Consider the following 20,635-nt stretch of genomic DNA (forward strand, 5'->3'; position numbering starts at 1 on the left):
TACATGTTCGGCACAGCATTGTGGGCTGAAGGGCCTGTATTGTGCTGTAGGTTCTCTATGTTTTCTATGCTTCTTCTATGAGTAATGCTTTTATTCCTTCTACCAAAGTGCATGACCATACACTTCCTGATACTGTGTTCCATCTGCCACCTCTTTGCCCATTCTCCAAATCTGTCTAAGTTCTTCTGCACCTCTGTGCTTCCTCAACACTAAATCAGTGCTCCGCCATTTTCTTGTCTCCCATTATTATCTCTCCAGGGTAATTTTCCAGCAGTCCAATATCTACTCTCACCTCTCTTTTACTCTTTATATATCTGAAAAAATCTTTTGGTATAACTTTTGATATTGGCTGGCTTACCTTTATATTTAATATTCCCCCCCACCCATATGGCTTTTTTTAGTTGCCTTCTGATGGTTTTTAAAAATTTCCCAATCCTCTGACATCCCACTAATGTTTGTTATATGCCCTCTCTTTTGGTTTTAAGTTGGCTTTGACTTCCCTTTTTAGCCATGATTGCATTATCCTGCCTCGAGAACACTTCTTTTTTGGGATACATCTATCCTGCACCTTCTGAATTGCTCCTGAAACTCCAGCCACTGCTGCTCTGCCATCACCCCTACTCGTGTCCCCTTCCAATCAGCTTTGGCCAGCTCCTCCCTCATGCCTCTGTAATTCCCTTTACTCCACTGTAATCCTGATCCATCTAACTTTAGCTTCTCCCTCTCAAATTGCAGTGTGAAGCCAATCATATTATCATCACTATTACCTAACGGTTCTATTCCCCAGTCATATCTGGTTTATCACACAACACCCAATCCAGAATTGCTGATCCCGTAGCGGGCTCAACTACATGCTGCTCCAAAACACCATCTTGGAGGGATTCCACAGTTGATCCAGCATGACCTTGATTTTCCCAGTCTATCTGCACATTGAAGTCCCCCATGACTAACATGACATTGCCTTTTTGACATGCCTTTTCTGTCTTCCGTTGTAATTTGTAGACCACACCCTGGCAACATTTTGGAGACCTGTAAATAACTCCCATCAGGTCTTCTTACACTTGTAGTTTCTGTACTCTACCCACAAGGATTCTACAGCTTCCGATCCTATTTTACCCCTTTCTAAAGATTTAATTTCATGTTTTACCAGCAGAACCACTTCTCCTTCTCTGCCTACCAACCTGTTCTTTCAGTAGATTGTGTATCCTTGGATATTAAGCTCCCAGCTACAATCGTTTTTCAGCCATAGCTGTGCTAGAACATCATCTTCCTTATTTTAAACACTGCGTGCATACAAATTTTACACCTTCAGTCCTGTGTTTGTCACCCGTTTCAATTTTGCCCCCCTTTTACACTGCAACCCGTCCCCCCGACTGCAGCTTTGCCCTATCAACTGCTTGTCCTTCCTGACAGTTCCGCTATAAACTACCTCTGCTTGTAAACGAACATCCCTATCTTCAGCCCCGTCACTCTGGTTCCCGTTCCCCTGCCAAACTAGTTTAAACCATCTCCAACAGCTCTAGCCAACCTGCCTGCGAGGATATTGGTTCCCCCCCGCCCCCCGGGTTCAGGTCTAACCCGTCCTTTTTGCACAAGTCCTATGTTCCCCAGAGGAGGTTCCAATGATCCATAATTCTGAAACCCTGCCCCCTGCACCAGTTACTCAGCCACACATTCATCTGCCAAATCATCCGATTCTTGTTTTACTCGTGTGTAGCACAGGCAGCCATTCAGAGATTGTTATCCTGTAGGTCCTGTTTTTCAGCTTTCTACCTAGCTCCCTAAATTCTCTCTTTAGGCTCTCCCCTTTTTTCCTATGTCATTGTACCAAGGCATCCGGCTGCTCACCCTCCCCTTTTAGAATGTACCTTGTACAGTTACAACATAAACTCCCCGCTCTCAAATTCAATCCTCTAGCGATGACGGCCAACATTCCATTTGCCTGCGACAACTGCAAGCCAGCTATTTGTGATTCATGCACAAACACTCCCAAGTTCCTCTACACATCAGCATGTGCAATTCTTCATCAATTAAATGACCCAAACTATTTTTTTTCTTCCAATGTGGATGACCTCATGTTTACCAGTTCGAGTAGGCCCATTTCCCAGTCTACAGTCTCAATAATCTTTTTCCATTGTTATTGATGAACAAACATTTTGTAAGTGAATGTAACCCAGCGAAATGGATAGATAGGGCTGAAACAGAGTGGCATCGCAGCATAGCGATTAGTGTAAAACGATTACAGTGCCAGCAACCGTGATCGGGGGTTCAATTCCCACTGCTGGCGGTAGGAAATTAGTATTTTCTCTCCTCTGGGTGCTCCATTTCCTTTCCACGTTCCAAACACATTACGGTTAGGATGAGTGAGTTCTGGGTACGCTACGTTCGCAGCAGAAATGGTACTTGTGAAGGCAAAGGCAATGCCAGCGTTAATTTTGAGAGGACTGGAATATAAAATCAAGGATATTAATGCTGGGGATTTATAATGCATTGGTCAGACCGCATTTTGGAGTATTGTGAGCAGTTTTGGGTCTCTCATTGAAGAAAGGTTCTGCTGACGTTGGAGAGGGTCCTGAGGATAAGGCTGGAATGAAAGGGTTAACATATGAGGAGTGTTGGATGGTTCTGGACCTGAACTTGCTGGAGTTTAGAAGAATGAGGGGAGTTCTCATTGAAACCTATCAAATATTGAAAGTCATAGTCATACTTTATTGATCCCAGGGGAAATTGGTTTTCATTACAGTTGCACCATAAATAATTAAATAGTAATAGAACCATAAATAGTTAAATAGTAATATATAAATTATGCCAGGAAATAAGTCCAGGACCAGCCTATTGGCTCAGGATGTCTGACCCTCCAAGGGAGGAGTTGTAAAGTTTGATGGCCACAGGCAGGAATGACTTCCTATGACGCTCAGTGTTGCATCTCGGTGGAATGAGTCTCTGGCTGAATGTACTCCTGTGCCCACCCAGTACATTATGTAGTGGATGGGAGACATTGTCCAAGATGGCGTACAACTTGGACAGCATCCTCTTTTCAGACACCACCGTCAGAGAGTCCAGTTCCATCCCCACAACATCACTGGCCTTACGGATGAGTTTGTTGATTCTGTTGGTGTCTGCTACCCTCAGCCTGCTGCCCCAGCACACAACAGCAAACATGATAGCACTGGCCACCACAGATTCAAAGAACATCCTCAGCACCGTCTGGCAGATGTTCAAGGACCTCAGACTCCTCAGGAAATAGAGACGGCTCTGACCCGTCTTGTAGACAGCCTCAGTGTTCTTTGACCAGTCCAGTTTATTGTCAATTCGTATCCCCAGGTATTTGTAATCGTCCACCATGTCCACACTGACCCCCTGGATGGAAACAGGGGTCACCGGTATCTTAGCTCTCTTCAGGTCTACCTCCAGCTCGTTAGTCTTTTTCACATTAAGCTACAGATAATTCTGCTCACACCATGGGACAAAAGGTGTGATCGAGTGGATGTCTCCTCTGGTAGGGAACTCTAGGACCGGAGGGCATAGCCTCAGAATGGAAAAAAATCCCATTTAGAACAGAGACGAGGTGGAATTTCTTTAGACAGAGGGTGGTGAATTTGTGGAATTGTCACAGATAGCTCTAGAGGCCAAGTCTTTGGGAATGTTTAAAGCAGAGGTTGATACGTTCTTGATTAGTAATGGTGTCAAAGCTTACAGGGGGATCACAGAGAATGTGGTTGACAGGAATAATAAATCAGACTTGATATGCCAAATGCCCTAATTCTGCTCTTACCTTTTATGTTCTTATTCCCAGTACAGTTCTTGATGACTTGATTGGATGCAAATGATGCACTTTACTGTATATTTTGATGTACATGAGACAAATAAATCTAATCTTTATGTGTGCCTGAGCAAAGGGTTGATGTTATTAGATGCTGAATCTTTCATTTTCATTGTTAAACAGTTAGCCCCAGAAAATACATTGATGTCATTTGAGAAAACCATTGAGCAAGGAGCGGACGGTTTGGAAACGGATGTCACCATCAGGTGAGGAAATGTTCTGGTGTAGTTTCCTCAGCAAAAGTTTGGTGCCTTTACTGGAACATCTGCTTTAGGTCTGCCCAATGCATTATAAAGCCTCAGCATTACATCCTTGCTTTTATCTTGAAATGAATGCTAACATTGCATTTGCCTTCGCAAATGTTGCTTCCCCTGTGAACACAGCATGGCCACAGCTCACCGATGAACTGTATCACGTACATTGACCACACATTAAACTTCTGTCTTAATGCTTTTCATAGCAGTCATAGAGTCCATTCTCACATACGGATGCGAGACATGGACACTCACCAAGACGATACGAAAGTCTTTAGATGGTTGCTATGCATGAATGCTCCGGATGGCTCTTGACGTGAGTTGGCAACAGCACATGACGAACGTTGAGCTCTATAACAACCTACCGTTGCTCTCCACTAAAATTGAGGCGAGAAGACTGCAACTAGCCGGGCACTGTCTACGCCACCCCGAGCTACCTGCCAGCCTAGTCATCATATGGGAGCCCAAGCACGGGAGGATGAACCCTGGGCGCCCTCCCAAGACTATCGTCAACACGCTCCTAGAAGACAGCGGCACGGCTAATGTAGATGAACTGAACACACTGATGAGGGAGAGGGAGAAGTGGAGAGTCCATCATCGTGCCCAACGCCGGCCCCCTAGGCCTGAGTCGACGTAGTAGTAGTAGTAGTAGATGATGCTTCGGGGTGAGTTTGAGGCTAAGGGTAAGAGTATTGTGAATAAATGCTCAACGGTTCAATTTAATACCAGAGAATGTATACAGTATGCAACCTGAAATTCTTACTCTTCACAGACACCCCCAAAACAGAGAGGAAAAAACCCAAGGAATGAATGACAGGAGAACGTTAGAACCCCAAAGACCTCTCCCCCCTCCCACGCACAAGCAACAGCATCGACCCTCCCCCCCACTAACTCCAGCAAAAGCATCAGTCCCCCCAACCCCTGCACCACCCACCATGAAAGCAATAGCAAGCCCTTAGAGATGTGATAAGGAATTTAGAGGCACCCTCTATATGCAGAATGAGTTTGGACTGGGGAGCTCAGTACATAGAAAGTGGTACAGTGGGGCGGCGGGTAGAGTCTCTGCCTCTCCGAGCCAGAGACCCGGGTTCAATCCTGACCTCGGGTTCTGTCTGTGTGGAGTTTAAACGTTTACCTTGTGATTGCGTGGGTCTCCTCCTGGTTGCTCCAGTTTCTCCCCACATTTCACAGATGAGCAGGCTGGTAGGGAAATTGCCCCTTATGTGTAGGAAATGTGGTGAGGTTGGAGGGCTGTCCCCGTGGGTGGGTGGGTGGGAGGGAGGGAAGGGGCTTGCTTTACTGCTGTTGTTGTGTTGCTTGTTGTGCTCTGTGTTGTTCCGCTGAATATGGTGGGTCATGCTATGTTGGTGCAAGAGGTGTGGTGGCACCTGTGAGCACATCATTAGGTTGTGTTGGTTGTTAACGCAAACAATGCATTTCACTGTATGTTTCAAGAGAAATAAATGAATCTGGAAAGAAAGGAATAATAATGGGGATTCAAGACAGATGATTAAATGGGTGGTTTATAGTACAGACTTAATGGGCCGAAGTGCCTGTTTCCCTGCTATTTCTTGATACGAGTCTTGAGGGACCTTTGGAGTTGAGTACCAGCTGTCTACCTGAAATAGTAAAATGCTTCCTGGTTGCCTTATAGTCTATTTCCTGAGGAGACTGACGTCCTTTAACATCTGCCGGACGATGCTGAGGATGTTCTAAGAGTCTGTGGTGGCCAGTGCTATCACGTTTGCTGCTGTGTGCTGGGGCAGCAGGCTGTGGGTAGCAGACACCAACAGAATCAACAAACTCATTCGTAAGGCCGGTGATGTTGTGGGGATGGAACTGGACTCTCTGCCGGTGGTGTCTGAAAAGAGGATGCTGTCCAAGTTGCATGCCATCTTGGACAATGTCTCCCATCCATAGAACATAGAACATAGAATACTACAGCACAGTACAGGCCCTTCGGCTCACAATGTTGTGCTGACCCTCAAACCCTGCCTCCCATATAAGCCCCCACCTTAGATTCCTCCATATACCTGTCTAGTAGTCTCTTAAACTTCACTAGTGTATCTGCCTCCACCACTGACTCAGGCAGTGCATTCCACGCACCAACCACTCTCTGAGTAAAAAACCTTCCTCTAATATCTCCCTTGAACTTCCCACCCCTTACCTTAAAGCCATGTCCTCTTGTATTGAGCAGTGGTGCCCTGGGGAAGAGGCGCTGGCTATCCACTCTTATCTATTCCTCTTATTATCTTGTACACCTCTATCATGTCTCCTCTCATCCTCCTTCTCTCCAAAGAGTAAAGCCCTAGCTCCCTTAATCTCTGATCATAATGCATACTTTCTAAACCAGGCAGCATCCTGGTAAATCTCCTCTGTACCCTTTCCAATGCTTCCACATCCTTCCTATAGTGAGGTGACCAGAACTGGACACAGTACTCCAAGTGTAGCCTAACCAGAGTTTTATAGAGCTGCATCATTACATCGTGACTCTTAAACTCTATCCCTCGACTTATGAAAGCTAACACCCCATAAGCTTTCTTAACTACCCTATCCACCTGTGAGGCAACTTTCAGGGATCTGTGGACATTTACCCCCAGATCCCTCTGCTCCTCCACACTACCAAGTATTCTGCCATTTACTTTGTACTCTGCCTTGGAGTTTGTCCTTCCAAAGTGTACCACCTCACACTTCTCTGGGTTGAACTCTATCTGCCACTTCTCAGCCCACATCTGCATCCTATCAATGTCTCCCTGCAATCTTTGACAATCCTCTACACTATCTACAACACCACCAACCTTTGTGTCGTGGCAAACTTGCCAACCCACCCTTCTACCCCCACATCCAGGTCGTTAATAAAAATCACGAAAAGTAGAGGTCCCAGAACAGATCCTTGTGGGACACCACTAGTCACAATCCTCCAATCTGAATGTACTCCCTCCACCACCACCCTCTGCCTTCTGCAGGCAAGCCAATTCTGAATCCACCTGGCCAAACTTCCCTGGATCCCATGCCTTCTAACTTACTGAATAAGCCTACCGTGTGGAACCTTGTCAAATGCCTTACTAAAATCCATATAGATCACATCCACTGCACTACCCTCATCTATATGCATGGTCACCTCCTCAAAGAACTCTATCAGGCTTGTTAGACATGATCTGCCATTCACAAAGCCATGTTGACTGTCCCTGATCAGACCATGATTCTCTAAATGCCTATAGATCCTATCTCTAAGAATCTTTTCCAACAGCTTTCCCACCACAGACGTAAGGCTCACTGGTCTATACTTACCCGGACTATCCCTACTACCTTTTCTGAACAAGGGAACAACATTCGCCTCCCTCCAATCCTCCGGTACCATTCCCGTGGATAACGAGGACGTAAAGATCCTAGCCAGAGGCTCAGCAATCTCTTCTCTCGCCTCATGGAGCAGCCTGGGGAATATTCCATCAGGCCCCGGGAACTTATCTGTCCTAATGTATTTTAACAACTCCAACGCATCCTCTCCCTTAATATCAACATGCTCCAGAACATCAACCCTACTCATATTGTCCTCACCATCATCAAGTTCCCTCTCATTGGTGAATACAGAAGAGAAGTATTCATTGAGGACCTCGCTCACTTCCACAGCCTCCAGGCACATCTTCCCACTTTTATCTCTAATCGGTCCTACCTTCACTCCTGTCATCCTTTTTTTCTTCACATAATTGAAGAATGCCTTGGGGTTTTCCTTTACCCTACTCACCAAGGCCTTCTCATGCCCCCTTCTTGCTCTTCTCAGCCCCTTCTTAAGCTCCTTTCTTGCTTCCCTATATTCCTCAATAGACCCATCTGATCCTTGCTTCCTAAACCTCATGTATGCTGCCTTCTTCTACCTGACTAGATTTTCCACCTCAATTGTCACCCATGGTTCCTTCACCCTACCACTCTTTATCTTCCTCACCGGGACAAATTTATCCCTTACATCCCGCAAGAGATCTCAAAACATCGACCACATGTCCATAGTACATTTCCCCGCAAAAACATCATCCCAATTCACACCCGCAAGTTCTAGCCTTATAGCCTCATAATTTGCCTTTCCCCAATTAAAAATTTTCCTGTCCTCTTTGATTCTGTCCTTCTCCATGATAATTATAAAGGCCAGGGAGCGGTGGTCACTGTCCCCCAGATGCTCACCCACTGAGAGATCTGTGACCTGACCCGGTTCATTACCTAGTACTAGATGTGGTATATTTGGATTTTCAAAAGGCTTTTGACAAGGTCCCACACAGGAGATTAGTGTGCAAACTTAAAGCACATGGTATTGGGGGTAAGGTATTGGTGTGGGTGGAGAATTGGTTAGCAGACAGGAAGCAAAGAGTGGGAATAAACGGGACCTTTTCAGAATGGCAGGCGGTGACTAGTGGGGTACCGCAAGGCTCAGTGCTGGGACCCCAGTTGTTTACAATATATATTAATGACTTGGATGAGGGAATTAAATGCAGCATCTCCAAGTTTGCGGATGACACGAAGCTGGGTGGCAGTGTTAGCAGTGAGGAGGATGCTAAGAGGATGCAGGGTGACTTGGATAGGTTGGGTGAGTGGGCAAACTCATGGCAGATGCAATTTAATGTGGATAAATGTGAAGTTATCCACTTTGGTGGCAAAAATAGGAAAACAGATTATTATCTGAATGGTGGCCGATTAGGAAAAGGGGAGGTGCAACGAGACCTGGGTGTCATTATACACCAGTCATTGAAAGTGGGCATGCAGGTACAGCAGGCGGTGAAAAAGGCGAACGGTATGCTGGCATTTATAGCGAGAGGATTCGAGTACAGGAGCAGGGAGGTACTACTGCAGTTGTACAAGGCCTTGGTGAGACCACACCTGGAGTATTGTGTGCAGTTTTGGTCCCCTAATCTGAGGAAAGACATCCTTGCCATAGAGGGAGTACAAAGAAGGTTCACCAGATTGATTCCTGGGATGGCAGGTCTTTCATATGAAGAAAGACTGGATGAACTGGGCTTGTACTCGTTGGAATTTAGAAGATTGAGGGGGGATCTGATTGAAACGTATAAGATCCTAAAGGGATTGGACAGGCTAGATGCGGGAAGATTGTTCCCGATGTTGGGGAGGTCTAGAACGAGGGGTCACAGTTTGAGGATAGAGGGGAAGCCTTTTAGGACCGAGGTTAGGAAAAACTTCTTCACACAGAGAGTGGTGAATCTGTGGAATTCTCTGCCACAGCAAACTGTTGAGGCCAGTTCATTAGCTATGTTTAAAAGGAAGTTAGATATGGCCCTTGTGGCTACAGGGGTCACGGGGTATGGAGGGAAGGCTGGGTTCTGAGTTGGATGATCAGCCATGATCATAATAAATGGCGGTGCAGGCTCGAAGGGCCGAATGGCCTACTCCTGCACCTATTTTCTATGTTTCTATGTTTCTAGATCTAGTATGGCATTCCCCCTGGTCGGCCTGTCCACATGCTGTGACAGGAATCCATCCTGGACACACTTAACAAATTCTGCCCCATCTAAACCCTTGGTACTAGTCAGGTGCCAATCAATATTAGGGAAGTTAAAGTTATCCACTACATAATGTACTGGTTGAGCACAGGAGTACATTCAGCCAGAGACTCATTCCACCGAGATGCAACACAGAGCGTCATAGGAAGTCATTCCTGCCTGTGGCCATCAAACTTTACAACTCCTCCCTTGGAGGGTCAGACACCCTGAGCCAATAGGCTGGTCCTGGACTTATTTCCTGGCATAATTTACATATTACTATTTAACTATTTATGGTTTTATTACTATTTATTATTTATGGAGAACTGTAACGAAAATCCAGTTTCCTCCGGGATCAATAAAGTATGACTATGACTATGACTATGACTATGGTATGGAAACACCCATGCCCAAGAATGGAAAAGCCTACGGCCCACTCCTTCACAGGAAAAGCCCTCCCAATCCCTGAGCATATCTACATGAGCACTGTGACAGGAAAACAGCATCCGTCATCAAGGATCCCCACCACCCAGGCCATGCTCTCTCCTTGCTGCTGCCACCAGGAAGAAGGTACAGGAGCCTCAGGGCTCACACCACCAGGTTCAGGAACAGTTATTACCCCTCAACTATCAGGCTCTTGAACCAGATGGGATAACTTCACTCACCTCATCACTGAACTGTTCCCACAACTTAGAGACTCACTTTCAAGGACTCTTCATCTCGTGTTCTCAATATTTATTGCTTATTTATTTATTATTATTATTGCTGTATTTTTATTTTTTTCTCAACTCAAGCTGCTTAAACCTGAGGTACGGGCATAGCCAAGCTCACTCACTTCCCAAATTCTAGGAACTTTTGGTCTAGTCTAGTGGTGTTTAGTATTGTGGTTTTATTAATATAATAATTATTATTATTCTCTCTTTTGTATTTGCTTTTTGTTTGTTGTCTTTTGCACACTGGTTGTTTGTCCTGTTGGGTGCAGTCATCGATTCCATTGTGTCTTTTGGATTTACTGAGTTTCGCCCGCAAGAAAATGAATCTTGGGGCTATACAGTATATGTTAGCATGTACTTAGATAATAAATTTACTTTGAACTTTGATCAGATATATAGATTAGATTAGATTATGAGGACACACAGTCCTCTTTTATTGTCATTTGGTAATGCAAGCATTAAGAAATAACACAATGTTCCTCCAGTGTGATATCACAGAAACACAAGACAGACCAAGACTGAAAAACTGACAAAAACCGCATAATTATAACATATAGTTACAACAGTGCAAGCAATACTGTAATTTGATAGAAGAACAGACCATGGGCACAGTAAAAAATGTCTCAAAGTCTCTCGAAAGTCCCAACATCTCACGCAGACCGTAGGAGGAAGAAAACTCTCCCTGCCATGAGCTTCCAGCGCCGCAAACTTGCCGATGCAGCACCCTGGAGGCACCCGACCACAGTCCGACTTTCAGTCCATCCGAAAACTTCGAGCCTCCGACCAGCCCTCCAGCACTGAGTACCATCTCTGCTGAGCACTTCGACCCCAGCTCTGGCCGCCAGCAACAGGCAAAGCCGTGGATTTGGGGCCTGCCCCTCCGGAGATTCGCAATCGCACAGTAGCAGCGGCAGTGAACCGGGCTTTTCAGAAGTTTCTCCAGATGTTCCTCAGTGCTTCTCACGTCTCTCTCCATCAAATCAGGATTGTGCACGGCCCCTATTTAACAAATACGATATCATTTCACCGGAGAGGCCGCGCGCGCTGTAAGAAGTGTACAGATTAACCGAATAAAGTGGCCATTGAATTTCTATGCGCCTTGAGGATAAATTTACTTTGAGCTTTAAGCCTTTTCCTTTATCCAACAGCTAAACTGATTAATTCATGTCAAATGTGTAATTGAGATGAATTTGGGGCGTAACGGAAGTGTAGTGGTGAGCATGGTGCTATTACGCCTTGGGGTGAGTTCAGAGTTCAATTCCAGTGTCCTCAGTAAGAAAGTTTGTACGTTCTTCCCGTGTGCCTGTGGGTTTCCTCCGGGTGCTCTGGTTTCCTCCCAGATCCAAAGGTGTACGGTTAGTGGGTAACTGGTCTTTGTAAATTGTCCTGTGATTAGGGCGGAGTTAAGTAGGGGGGTTGCTGGGTAGTGTGGCTCATTGGGGCTGGAAGGGCCTGTTCTGTTCTGTATCTCTAAATAAATAACTACCTTTGCCATTTAACAGCTGGGATGGAGTCCCTTTCCTGATGCATGATCCAACTTTGAAGAGGACCACCAATGTTGAGGAATTGTTTCCAGATAACCAAACCCTGAATGCTGCCTTTTTCCCATGGCATGACCTAGCCCAACTGAATGCTGGGAAGTGGTTCCTAAAGGTAGGCCAACCGCGGAAAGGTGGGAGCGTGTTGGAAACTGAGCTTCTTCCAAAGTCAGGAACTTGCTGCTTGTGACTGTTTATTAAGCGTTACGAGAACAAGGAAGATGAAGCATGAGAGGGAGAGAGGGAGTGAGAGAGCAAGGGAGAGCACAATGGGGAACGAGAACAGATCAGTGTGGTTTGCTCCTCTTGTAGCAGTTTGCTAATTCCATTCACTTTCCGTAGATAACAGACATTCCATTCGAAGTCTGTTGCTTGAACCAGCCAGTAAGATAACCCCCAATAAAGTAACGTGATGCCTGCAACTGCGACCAAGTTGTTACAAAAGCAACTGTAACCACTACATAATACATTGAACCATTATGCATACAGTACTGTGCAAAAGTCTTGGGTATATGTGTGTGTACGTGTGTGTATATTTATTTATTTAATTATTTTGTCACGTACCCCGTGACAGGAATGAAGAACCAGCAGAAATAGAAAACACTTTGGAGTCCAGTATTGCTATTACCTAAAACAACAGGAATTCTGCAGATGCTGGAAATTCAAGAAACTCACATAAAAGTTGCTGGTGAACGCAGCAGGCCAGGCAGCATCTCTAGGAAGAGGTGCAGTCGACGTTTCAGGCCGAGACCCTTCATCAGGACTATTTATACAGTAATATAAAAGTAGATAAATCAAATGGGTTAGCAATGATTATATAAAAGTAAGTGTGGAAATATATGAAAACCAAGCTTCTTCAAGTCTAGGGGTAAATAGATAGTCTCACGATGATGAGTAAAGTTCAGTTCAGTTCGTGGTATTGAGTTGAGTAGTGATGGAGAGAGAGAGAGGGAGAGATTTGAGTCTTCAGGTGAGCTGAGGCCATCGATCTTCCCGTTGTCCTCCGAAATCCTTTAAAAGTCACCGACTGTGACCACAACAAAGGGGACCAGTTTTCTGTGGTGGAGCTATCACCCAGTCAAGGGTGGTCACACGGACAACTCCCCACCGGTCTCTGCCTTTTCTTTTCACTGCAAGAGCCACTGATCGATCTGCCTGATCGATCCTCCCAAAAACCCACTTTTTCTGCGGGCACACAAAGCTCATTCAGTCCAAATATGTGCCTGAGGTCTACCATCTGATCTTCTATTTCATCTTCCCGTGCTGAGCATCAACTGTCACTCAAAAAACTCCTCCTTCCTCTCTCTGTGTAAGAAATGTACAAGTAGGCAAATATCCTTGAAGAAAGTATAAACAGCTGGTCAGCAATCTTCATCTCTCTCTCTTTTAAAAACAAGATGTTGGTGTTAAATAACCCTCTCTCTTTTTTCAAAAGCACAGTTCATAGGGGTAATCGAGCACAGTTTATAGGGGTAACTCAGGACCCCGTCACAATATATACACACACATACATACATACTATGCAAAGGTCTTGGGTGTTCTATATATATATATATAATGCCCAAGCCCTTTGCACAGTACTGTAGTAATTTTATGTATTGCACTGTACTGCTACTACACTCAAAAAACACAGATTTTATGACGTGAGTGATGATTCTGATTTATGTGTCCCTATTGTGGACTGAGAGTGGGAAGGGGGCAGGGAGAGGGGAATCATGGTTGGGAAAAGGCGAAGGGAGAGGGGAAGGAGAGGGAAGCACCAGAGAGACATTCTGTAATGATCAATAAGCCAATTGTTTGGAATCAAATAACCTTGAATAGTGTTTCAAGGCTGGATGTGTCTGCACCCATGCCATCCCACGCCCCTGACACTCCTCTGCCACCCGTCCCACACTCCTCCCACGGTGCTCCACCCTTGCTGTTCTTGCAGGGGTTCCCAAACTTTATGCCATCGACCTCTTCCATTAACTGAGGGGTCCGTGGTCCCAGGTTGGGAACCCCAGCCATAGATGCTTCTTGACCTATTGAGTTCCTGCAGCTGCAGAATCTCTTACGTGAATGTAACAGATTGTGAGGTTCTCTTAAAATGGTGGAAATATGAAAGCAGAAAATTCGGGAAACACCCGGCAGGTTGGTCAGCATCTGTGGAGAGAGAAGCAGAGTTAATACTTCAAGTTGGAAACCCTTCATTTGAACTGGATGCTATCTGACCTGCTGAGTGTGATAAATGTAACACATACCAAACCAATTTCCCCCGGGATCAATAAAGTATGACTATGACTATGACTGTGACATATAGAGTGCTGGAGGAACTCAGTGGTCAGGCAGCATCTATGCAAATGAATAAAGTATTTTTCATTAAGTTTCACAGTGGAACATCATCTTGAATAGAATCTTACATCAGATTTGAACATACCTTTAAATTTAAAAGTCTTTTAAATTGCTACTTAAAGCTCAGTTCGCATATTAAAGATAAAGTTTAGCTTGTACATCACATGTACATCAAAACATGGAGTGAAATGCGTCATTTGTATTTAATCAAGTTATTAAGCCTGCAAGTGTCCCAACACTTCTGGCGCCAACATAACATGCCCACAACTCACTAACCCTAAATCAGGGGTTTCCAACCTGGGGCGGGGCCCACGGACCCCTCGGTTAATGGTAAGGGTCCTTGGCATATAAAAAGGTTGGGAACCCCTGCACTAAATGTATATCTTTGGAACTGGGGAGGAAACAGGGCACCTGGAGGAAACCCATGGGAAGAATGTGCAAACTTACAGGCAGCGAAGGGAATCGAACTCTCACCTTACAGCCGGTGATGTAAAGCATTGCGCTGTGGGCTGCATGGTGGTACAGTAGTCTGCAGAACGCTATTACAGCACCAGCGATCTAGGCTCACTTTCCGCTGATGCCTGTGTCACGTGACCGGCAACACTGAATATAGAAATGAGTCAGGTTTTATAAACAAATAAACATTTATTAAACTCTGCTGAAAATTAGTAAAAAGATAAACAAATGAAAACCTTAACCGGGAGTAAACTGCTATGCGGCCATTTAACAAACCGCCAAACTTAGTACTAGTTCTTAAAGCGGTAAATACGAACACAGTCTTAAAGTGGTAAATTAGAACACAGTTCTTAGAATGGTAAATTTGAAAGTCCAAGATATTTATACAGTCAATTAGGAGAGACTTTCCTGAAGTAAAGAATTCCTTGAAGATGTGACGTTACTGTCGATCCCAGCCGGACCTTTTTCTCTGTAGAATAGACTAGATACTGCACAACCTTTTCTGCTTTAGCAGTGGTTATCTCATGCAGATCACTCTTTCTTGAACTAATTCAATAATGGTCGATCCTTTCTAAAACCGCCGAACGACTCCTTCAGGTTCCCGTCTTCACTCTGCAATACTACTGAAAAGGTACATCAACAAATCTGGCAGCTATTGGTGAAACTACCGGCCCAACACTTCTGTACCTTACAATAGACAGTAAAACTCTGTTTTAAAATTAAACTGCGTCATAAGGCAAATACGCAGCATAGCGGAATATCTCACTGACGATTTAAACTGAAAACTAACTGCGTCACCAGGGGTCTACCCTTATATACCTGGTGAGAACAGGTCATCACATGACCTCACATTGGCGGGGAAATTACATCATGTGACCTCCGCAAGACCATTACATCATCCTCATAAGACAGTCACAAGATATCCATGAAGTATGTAACACCTGTAAGAAGTTGTACATTCCCCCTGTCCCCCATGACCACATGGGTTTCCTCCGGTGCTCAGATTTCTTCCCACAGTACAAAGACTTTCAGATTAATTGGTCACATGGGTTTGATTGAGCTTGTGGGATGGAAGGGCCTGTTACCGTTCTGTATTTCTAAATAAATGAAATAAATGACACTATTTAAGGGGATTTTCAACTGAATAATAAAGAGAACAGGTTTAAATGCCTCAGTTAACGGTAGGGGTCCATGGCATAGAAAGGTTGAGAACCCCTGGTTTAGAGTGATATGTGTAAAGTGGGCAAATGGGACATCTCATAAACACAAGAGATTCTGCAGTTGCTGGAGACCTAGAGTAACACATACAAAATACAGGAGGAACTCAGTAGCTCAATGGAAAGGAATAAGCAGTTGACATTTCGGGTCCTTACCCCTCCCCCCACTTCCTTATTCTGGCATCTTCCCCCTTTATTTCTGGCCCAAAACGTTGACGGTTTACTCCTGTCTATAGCTGCTGCCTGACCTGCTGAATTCCCCCAGCACTTTGTACGAGACTAGCTCAGGTAGGCAATTTGGCTGGCATGGATGGATTGGGTCAGAGAGCGGGCTCTTGTGTTGCATCACTCTGTGGTTCTGTGTCTCCTGAAACAGGACAATCCGTTCGGGACGAAACACTTGCTGTCACCGGAAGACAAGTGGAAGGCCAGCCGGCAGACAGTCTGTAAGCTCAGTGAGCTGTTGGCCCTCGCCTCCACCCATGGGAAGCTGGTGATCTTCGACCTGTTCCGCCCACCAAAGAATCACCCGTACCGAAACTACTTTATCCAACAGACAGTTATGGCCATCCAGGACGCTGGAATTAACCAAAGTTTGGTAATAAACCATCAGAAGCAAAATTATTTATTCAAGATTGTTTAATATCATTTCCTATAGACAAGTGTAAAGGAGAATGAAATAGTTGCTACTCCAGATCTGATGCAGCACAAAAAAAACAAAAAAAATATAAATACATGAGATAGCTTATATACATAAGATTGATTGTATGTCCATAAAGTGACACTAGGTACAGGAGTGTCTGTACATAAGGTGACTCTGACAGGAAATGATAAAGTAGTGCTGGGTCTAGGTGTGGAGGGGTGGGTTAGTGGGTGGAGGTGTTGATCAGCTTTACTGCTTGGGGAAAGTAACTGTTTTTGTGTCTGGTGGTCCTGGCTTGGAAGTTACGTAGCCTCCAAGCCGAAAAGGCCCATGAGCAGGGTGGGTGAGATCACTCACGCTGTTACTGGCTCTTTTCAGGCATCTTGATGCTGGGTGGGCTGGTGCCGGTGATGTGTAGGAAACAGACTGTGAAATATGCTGTTTGCATTAAAAGCAACACACCCAAGGATGTGGTGAGGCAGCCTGGACATCCCCACAATGCTTGGCAGAACAGAACAAGCAAAAAATAACAACAAAACAAGACTCGCTCCTCCCCTCCCATTCACCCGCACGCACGGACAGTCCTCCAACTCCAGGCCTTTGGGCCTCCAGCACGTGGCCAGTCCTCCAGCCTCTAGTCTCAAGGCTTCAGCCATTGGGTTATGACTTCTGATTGGCCTTATGGCCTCAATCTTCAATCAAGCACAAGCTTCATTGATGCACACATTGTCCGGTGCATCAATGCAACTTTACTTGATAACTTCAGAAAAGAGAATCATAGAATCCTATAGCCGACCACGACTTCTATCTATGCTCATCCCATTTGTCCACATTAGGCCCATTTCATAGAGTCATAGAGCACAACAGCACAGAAACAGGCCATTTGGCCCATCTAGTCTATGCCTAATCCCATCTTCCCATATCCAGATTATATCACTCCATTCCCCTCTCATCTAAAATTCTCTAAAATGTTGAAATCGGACCCACATCCACCACTTCTGGCAACTCATTTTACACCCTCACCACACTTAGGTTCCTCTCAAATATTTCACCTTTCACCTTAACCTGTGACCTCTAGTTCTAGTTTTATCCCTCTACGGCTTTCCTATCTTTATGAGGAGCAGTGGAGATTTATGAGGAATTTGCTGGGACTGGAGGGCCTGAGTCCTAGGGAGAGGCTGGACTGGCGAAGACTTTATTCCTTGGAGAGGTGACCTTGCAGAGATGTATAAAATTGCGAGGGGGAACAGATAGGGCGCACACACAGTCCTTTTCCCAGGGGAGGTGTTCTTGAAATCAGAAAGCACAAGTTTAACGAGAGCTGGTAAGATGACAGGGTGTTATGGTAGTGTGGTGGTTAGCGTGATGCAGTTGCAGCTCAGGGCATCCTGGAGTCTGGTGTTCAATTCTGGCGCCATGTTGTAAAGAGCCAGTGTATGTTCTCCCGGTGGAATGTGTGGGTTTCCCCCAGGTACTCTGGTTTTCTCCCACAGTCCAAAGGCATACCATGACTAGGTTAGGGTTAACTGGGTTTGTCCGAGGTTGCTGGAGAGGTGTGGCTTGAAGGGCTGGAAGGGCCCACTCTGCACTGTATCACTAAATAAATAAATTTAAAAGGGACCTGAGGGGTAACTTCTTCATACAGAGGGTGGTGGGTATATGGAATCTACTAGCAGAGACAGTGGTTGAGGCAGGTACAGTAACATTTCAAGTGTTTGCTTGGCAGAAGACAAGTTGTATTCTGTTCGACTGCAGACTGCTGCAACATTCATGGACTTAGGGACGTGGACTATATATATTTTTTGTGTTACTATATTTTACAGCTGCCTTATACGTACCTTGTGGCTCGTGTTGTGTATGGCTGTTGGCGCTGTGTTTTGCACCTTGGCCACCGATTCACACTGTTTCGTTTGGCTGTATTCATGGGCATTCATGAATGGTTGAGTGTCAATCAAATATACTTGAATTTGAACATTTAAAGGTCTTTTGGACAAGTACATGGATAAGAGGGGTTTAGAGGGATATGGGCCAAACAGTGGACATCATGGTTGACTTGGATGAGTTGAGTTGAGCACAGAAGCCTGTTTCCCTGTTCTATGACTCTAACCGTGCAAATGTCTTTTCAATATTGTAATTGTATTTACCTCTGCCTCTGATACTGGCAGCCTGTTCCAGATAACCACCCGTCCTCTGTGTGAAAAATGCACCTCACAGATCACCTGTAATATTTTCCTCTCTCACCATAAACCTGAGGCCTTTGATTCAAGACTCCCATGCCCCAGAAATCTATCTATTCTACCTGTGCCCCTAATAATTCTCTAAACCTCTTTAACATCATCCTTCAGCCTTCTGTAGTAGTTGTCTGTCGTATCTGACGATGACATGTTAATGGACAGGTAGACATTGAAAGGCCTTGTCATTGCTGCTGAATCAGGGTGCAAAGGGAGGAGATTAAGTTCACATTTTGTGTCAGTCAACTGTATACATGTATATCACCAAATGAAACAATGTTCCTCTCGACAACACAGTACATATAACTCACAGACAACACATAAAGTCATATTACCACAAATAAATTAACAAATAGAGATAAATTAATAAGTGATAAAATTCAGTGGAATCCAGTTAATTGGGACACATCAGGACCTGTACATTTTGGCCCAATTAAGCGGCTGTACAAATTAGCCAAAGTTTTATGGAAATAGTTAAAAAGGTATAAGAAAGACAAACTACAAACTACCATTTAACTGAGTAACAAATTAGAACATTATCAATACTACTACAGTATTATAAAACTGTGTATTGGTTCCTAATAGTTATTGATGGAGGATTTACACTGCCGTGTTATTTAGATTGACTGTAAATGAACAAATCAGTGCAGATAATAGATTGCGGTTATACAATGCTTTTGATGATTGAATCCTTCAAATCTTCATTTTCGTTATGACATTCAAGATGATTGTCAATACCTTCAAATTCTTTGTAGTTCCTAACTTGATGAAGTGGTGAAATCGTTTCATTTTCACTTCTGGCTGTTATTGGCATCTCTGAGCCTGATGCTTGAAACTGCAGTGAGCAAAACAGTCCTGAATCGTCTTACTGCTTATTTCTTGCCAACTATCAATGGTAAAAAAAACAAAGCTTTTTGAACACAAAATACACACAACTGTTGGCTCTAAGAACAATGTAGAGTCAAACAGCCATGCAAATGCATGAGACTGACACTAGTTAGAAACTGTTTTGCAACAGTCCCAATTAAGTGCAGAGTGTCCCACATAAATCCTGACTACTTTCTTGGTTAGTTTTCATTCTCTAAGAATTATCCCAAATAAGTGGCTGCACTGATTAACCGATGGCCCAAGTAGTTGGAATCCACTGTATATTCCAGAAGATTGACATTTAGCGTAAGATGTATTTACAACACAAGTAAGAAGTTAAAATAAATTTGGAGTTTCTGATACTACCTTACAGATTCTGTGGCTTCCTAATGCTCTGAGGTCGAATGTCCAGCAGGCAATGCCCGGATTTGTCCACATTCACGGAGGAAAGAAGCCAGTTCAACAGCTGCAGTTGGATAAGATTACCAAACTCAATGTCCGCTACAGCGAGATCTCTGATAGGGAGATCAGGTAAGTGGGGACAGATGAAGGATCAACTTTATTCGCTAAAACACTTACGTGTCTTAAGAATTTTCTGTGGTGTGTTGGTGTGATATGCAACAAGAACAAACAACATTCAGCAATTATAAAGCATAAACAATTAACGCTGGAGGTTACAGTATGGATGTGGAATAAAATGTGCATAAATAGTATAGACAATATAAACAACATTTTAAAGAGTGACTTAAAGTGTTTACAGTGCAGTGATGGGGTACTAGATAGAAGAGGGTGCGGGGGGGGGGGTGGTAACTAGAATGTTTGATCAGACTAACCAGTGGGGGAAGAAAGTTTTAAGACTGAAACCTATAGTGTACATTGAAACATATAATGAAGTGCATTGTCGGTGTGAAATCACATCAGCGAGGATTGTGGTGAGCAGCTCGCAAACGTCACCATGCTGCTGGTGCCAACACAGCTTTCTCACAACTTATTCACCCTAATCCTCACACCTTTGGAATGTGGGAGGAAATCAGAGCACCCAGAGAAAACCCACAAAGTCCTCAAAGACAGTGGCAGGA

General features: G+C 44.5%; 1 protein-coding gene across 1 annotated transcript in view; it reads left to right on the plus strand.

Moving 5' to 3' along the window:
• gdpd4a (glycerophosphodiester phosphodiesterase domain containing 4a) overlaps window positions 1–20,635 on the plus strand; it is a 99,673-nt gene that overhangs the window by 60,915 nt on the left and 18,123 nt on the right. The window contains exons 9-12 of the mRNA XM_063054642.1: window positions 3,947–4,029; window positions 11,776–11,926; window positions 16,192–16,413; window positions 19,930–20,087. Of these exons, the coding sequence (XP_062910712.1) occupies window positions 3,947–4,029; window positions 11,776–11,926; window positions 16,192–16,413; window positions 19,930–20,087 (614 nt within the window). The remainder of the gene's footprint in view (window positions 1–3,946; window positions 4,030–11,775; window positions 11,927–16,191; window positions 16,414–19,929; window positions 20,088–20,635) is intronic.

The sequence above is a fragment of the Mobula hypostoma genome, chromosome 7 (genome assembly GCF_963921235.1).
Source record: "Mobula hypostoma chromosome 7, sMobHyp1.1, whole genome shotgun sequence".
Lineage (NCBI taxonomy): Eukaryota > Metazoa > Chordata > Chondrichthyes > Myliobatiformes > Myliobatidae > Mobula > Mobula hypostoma.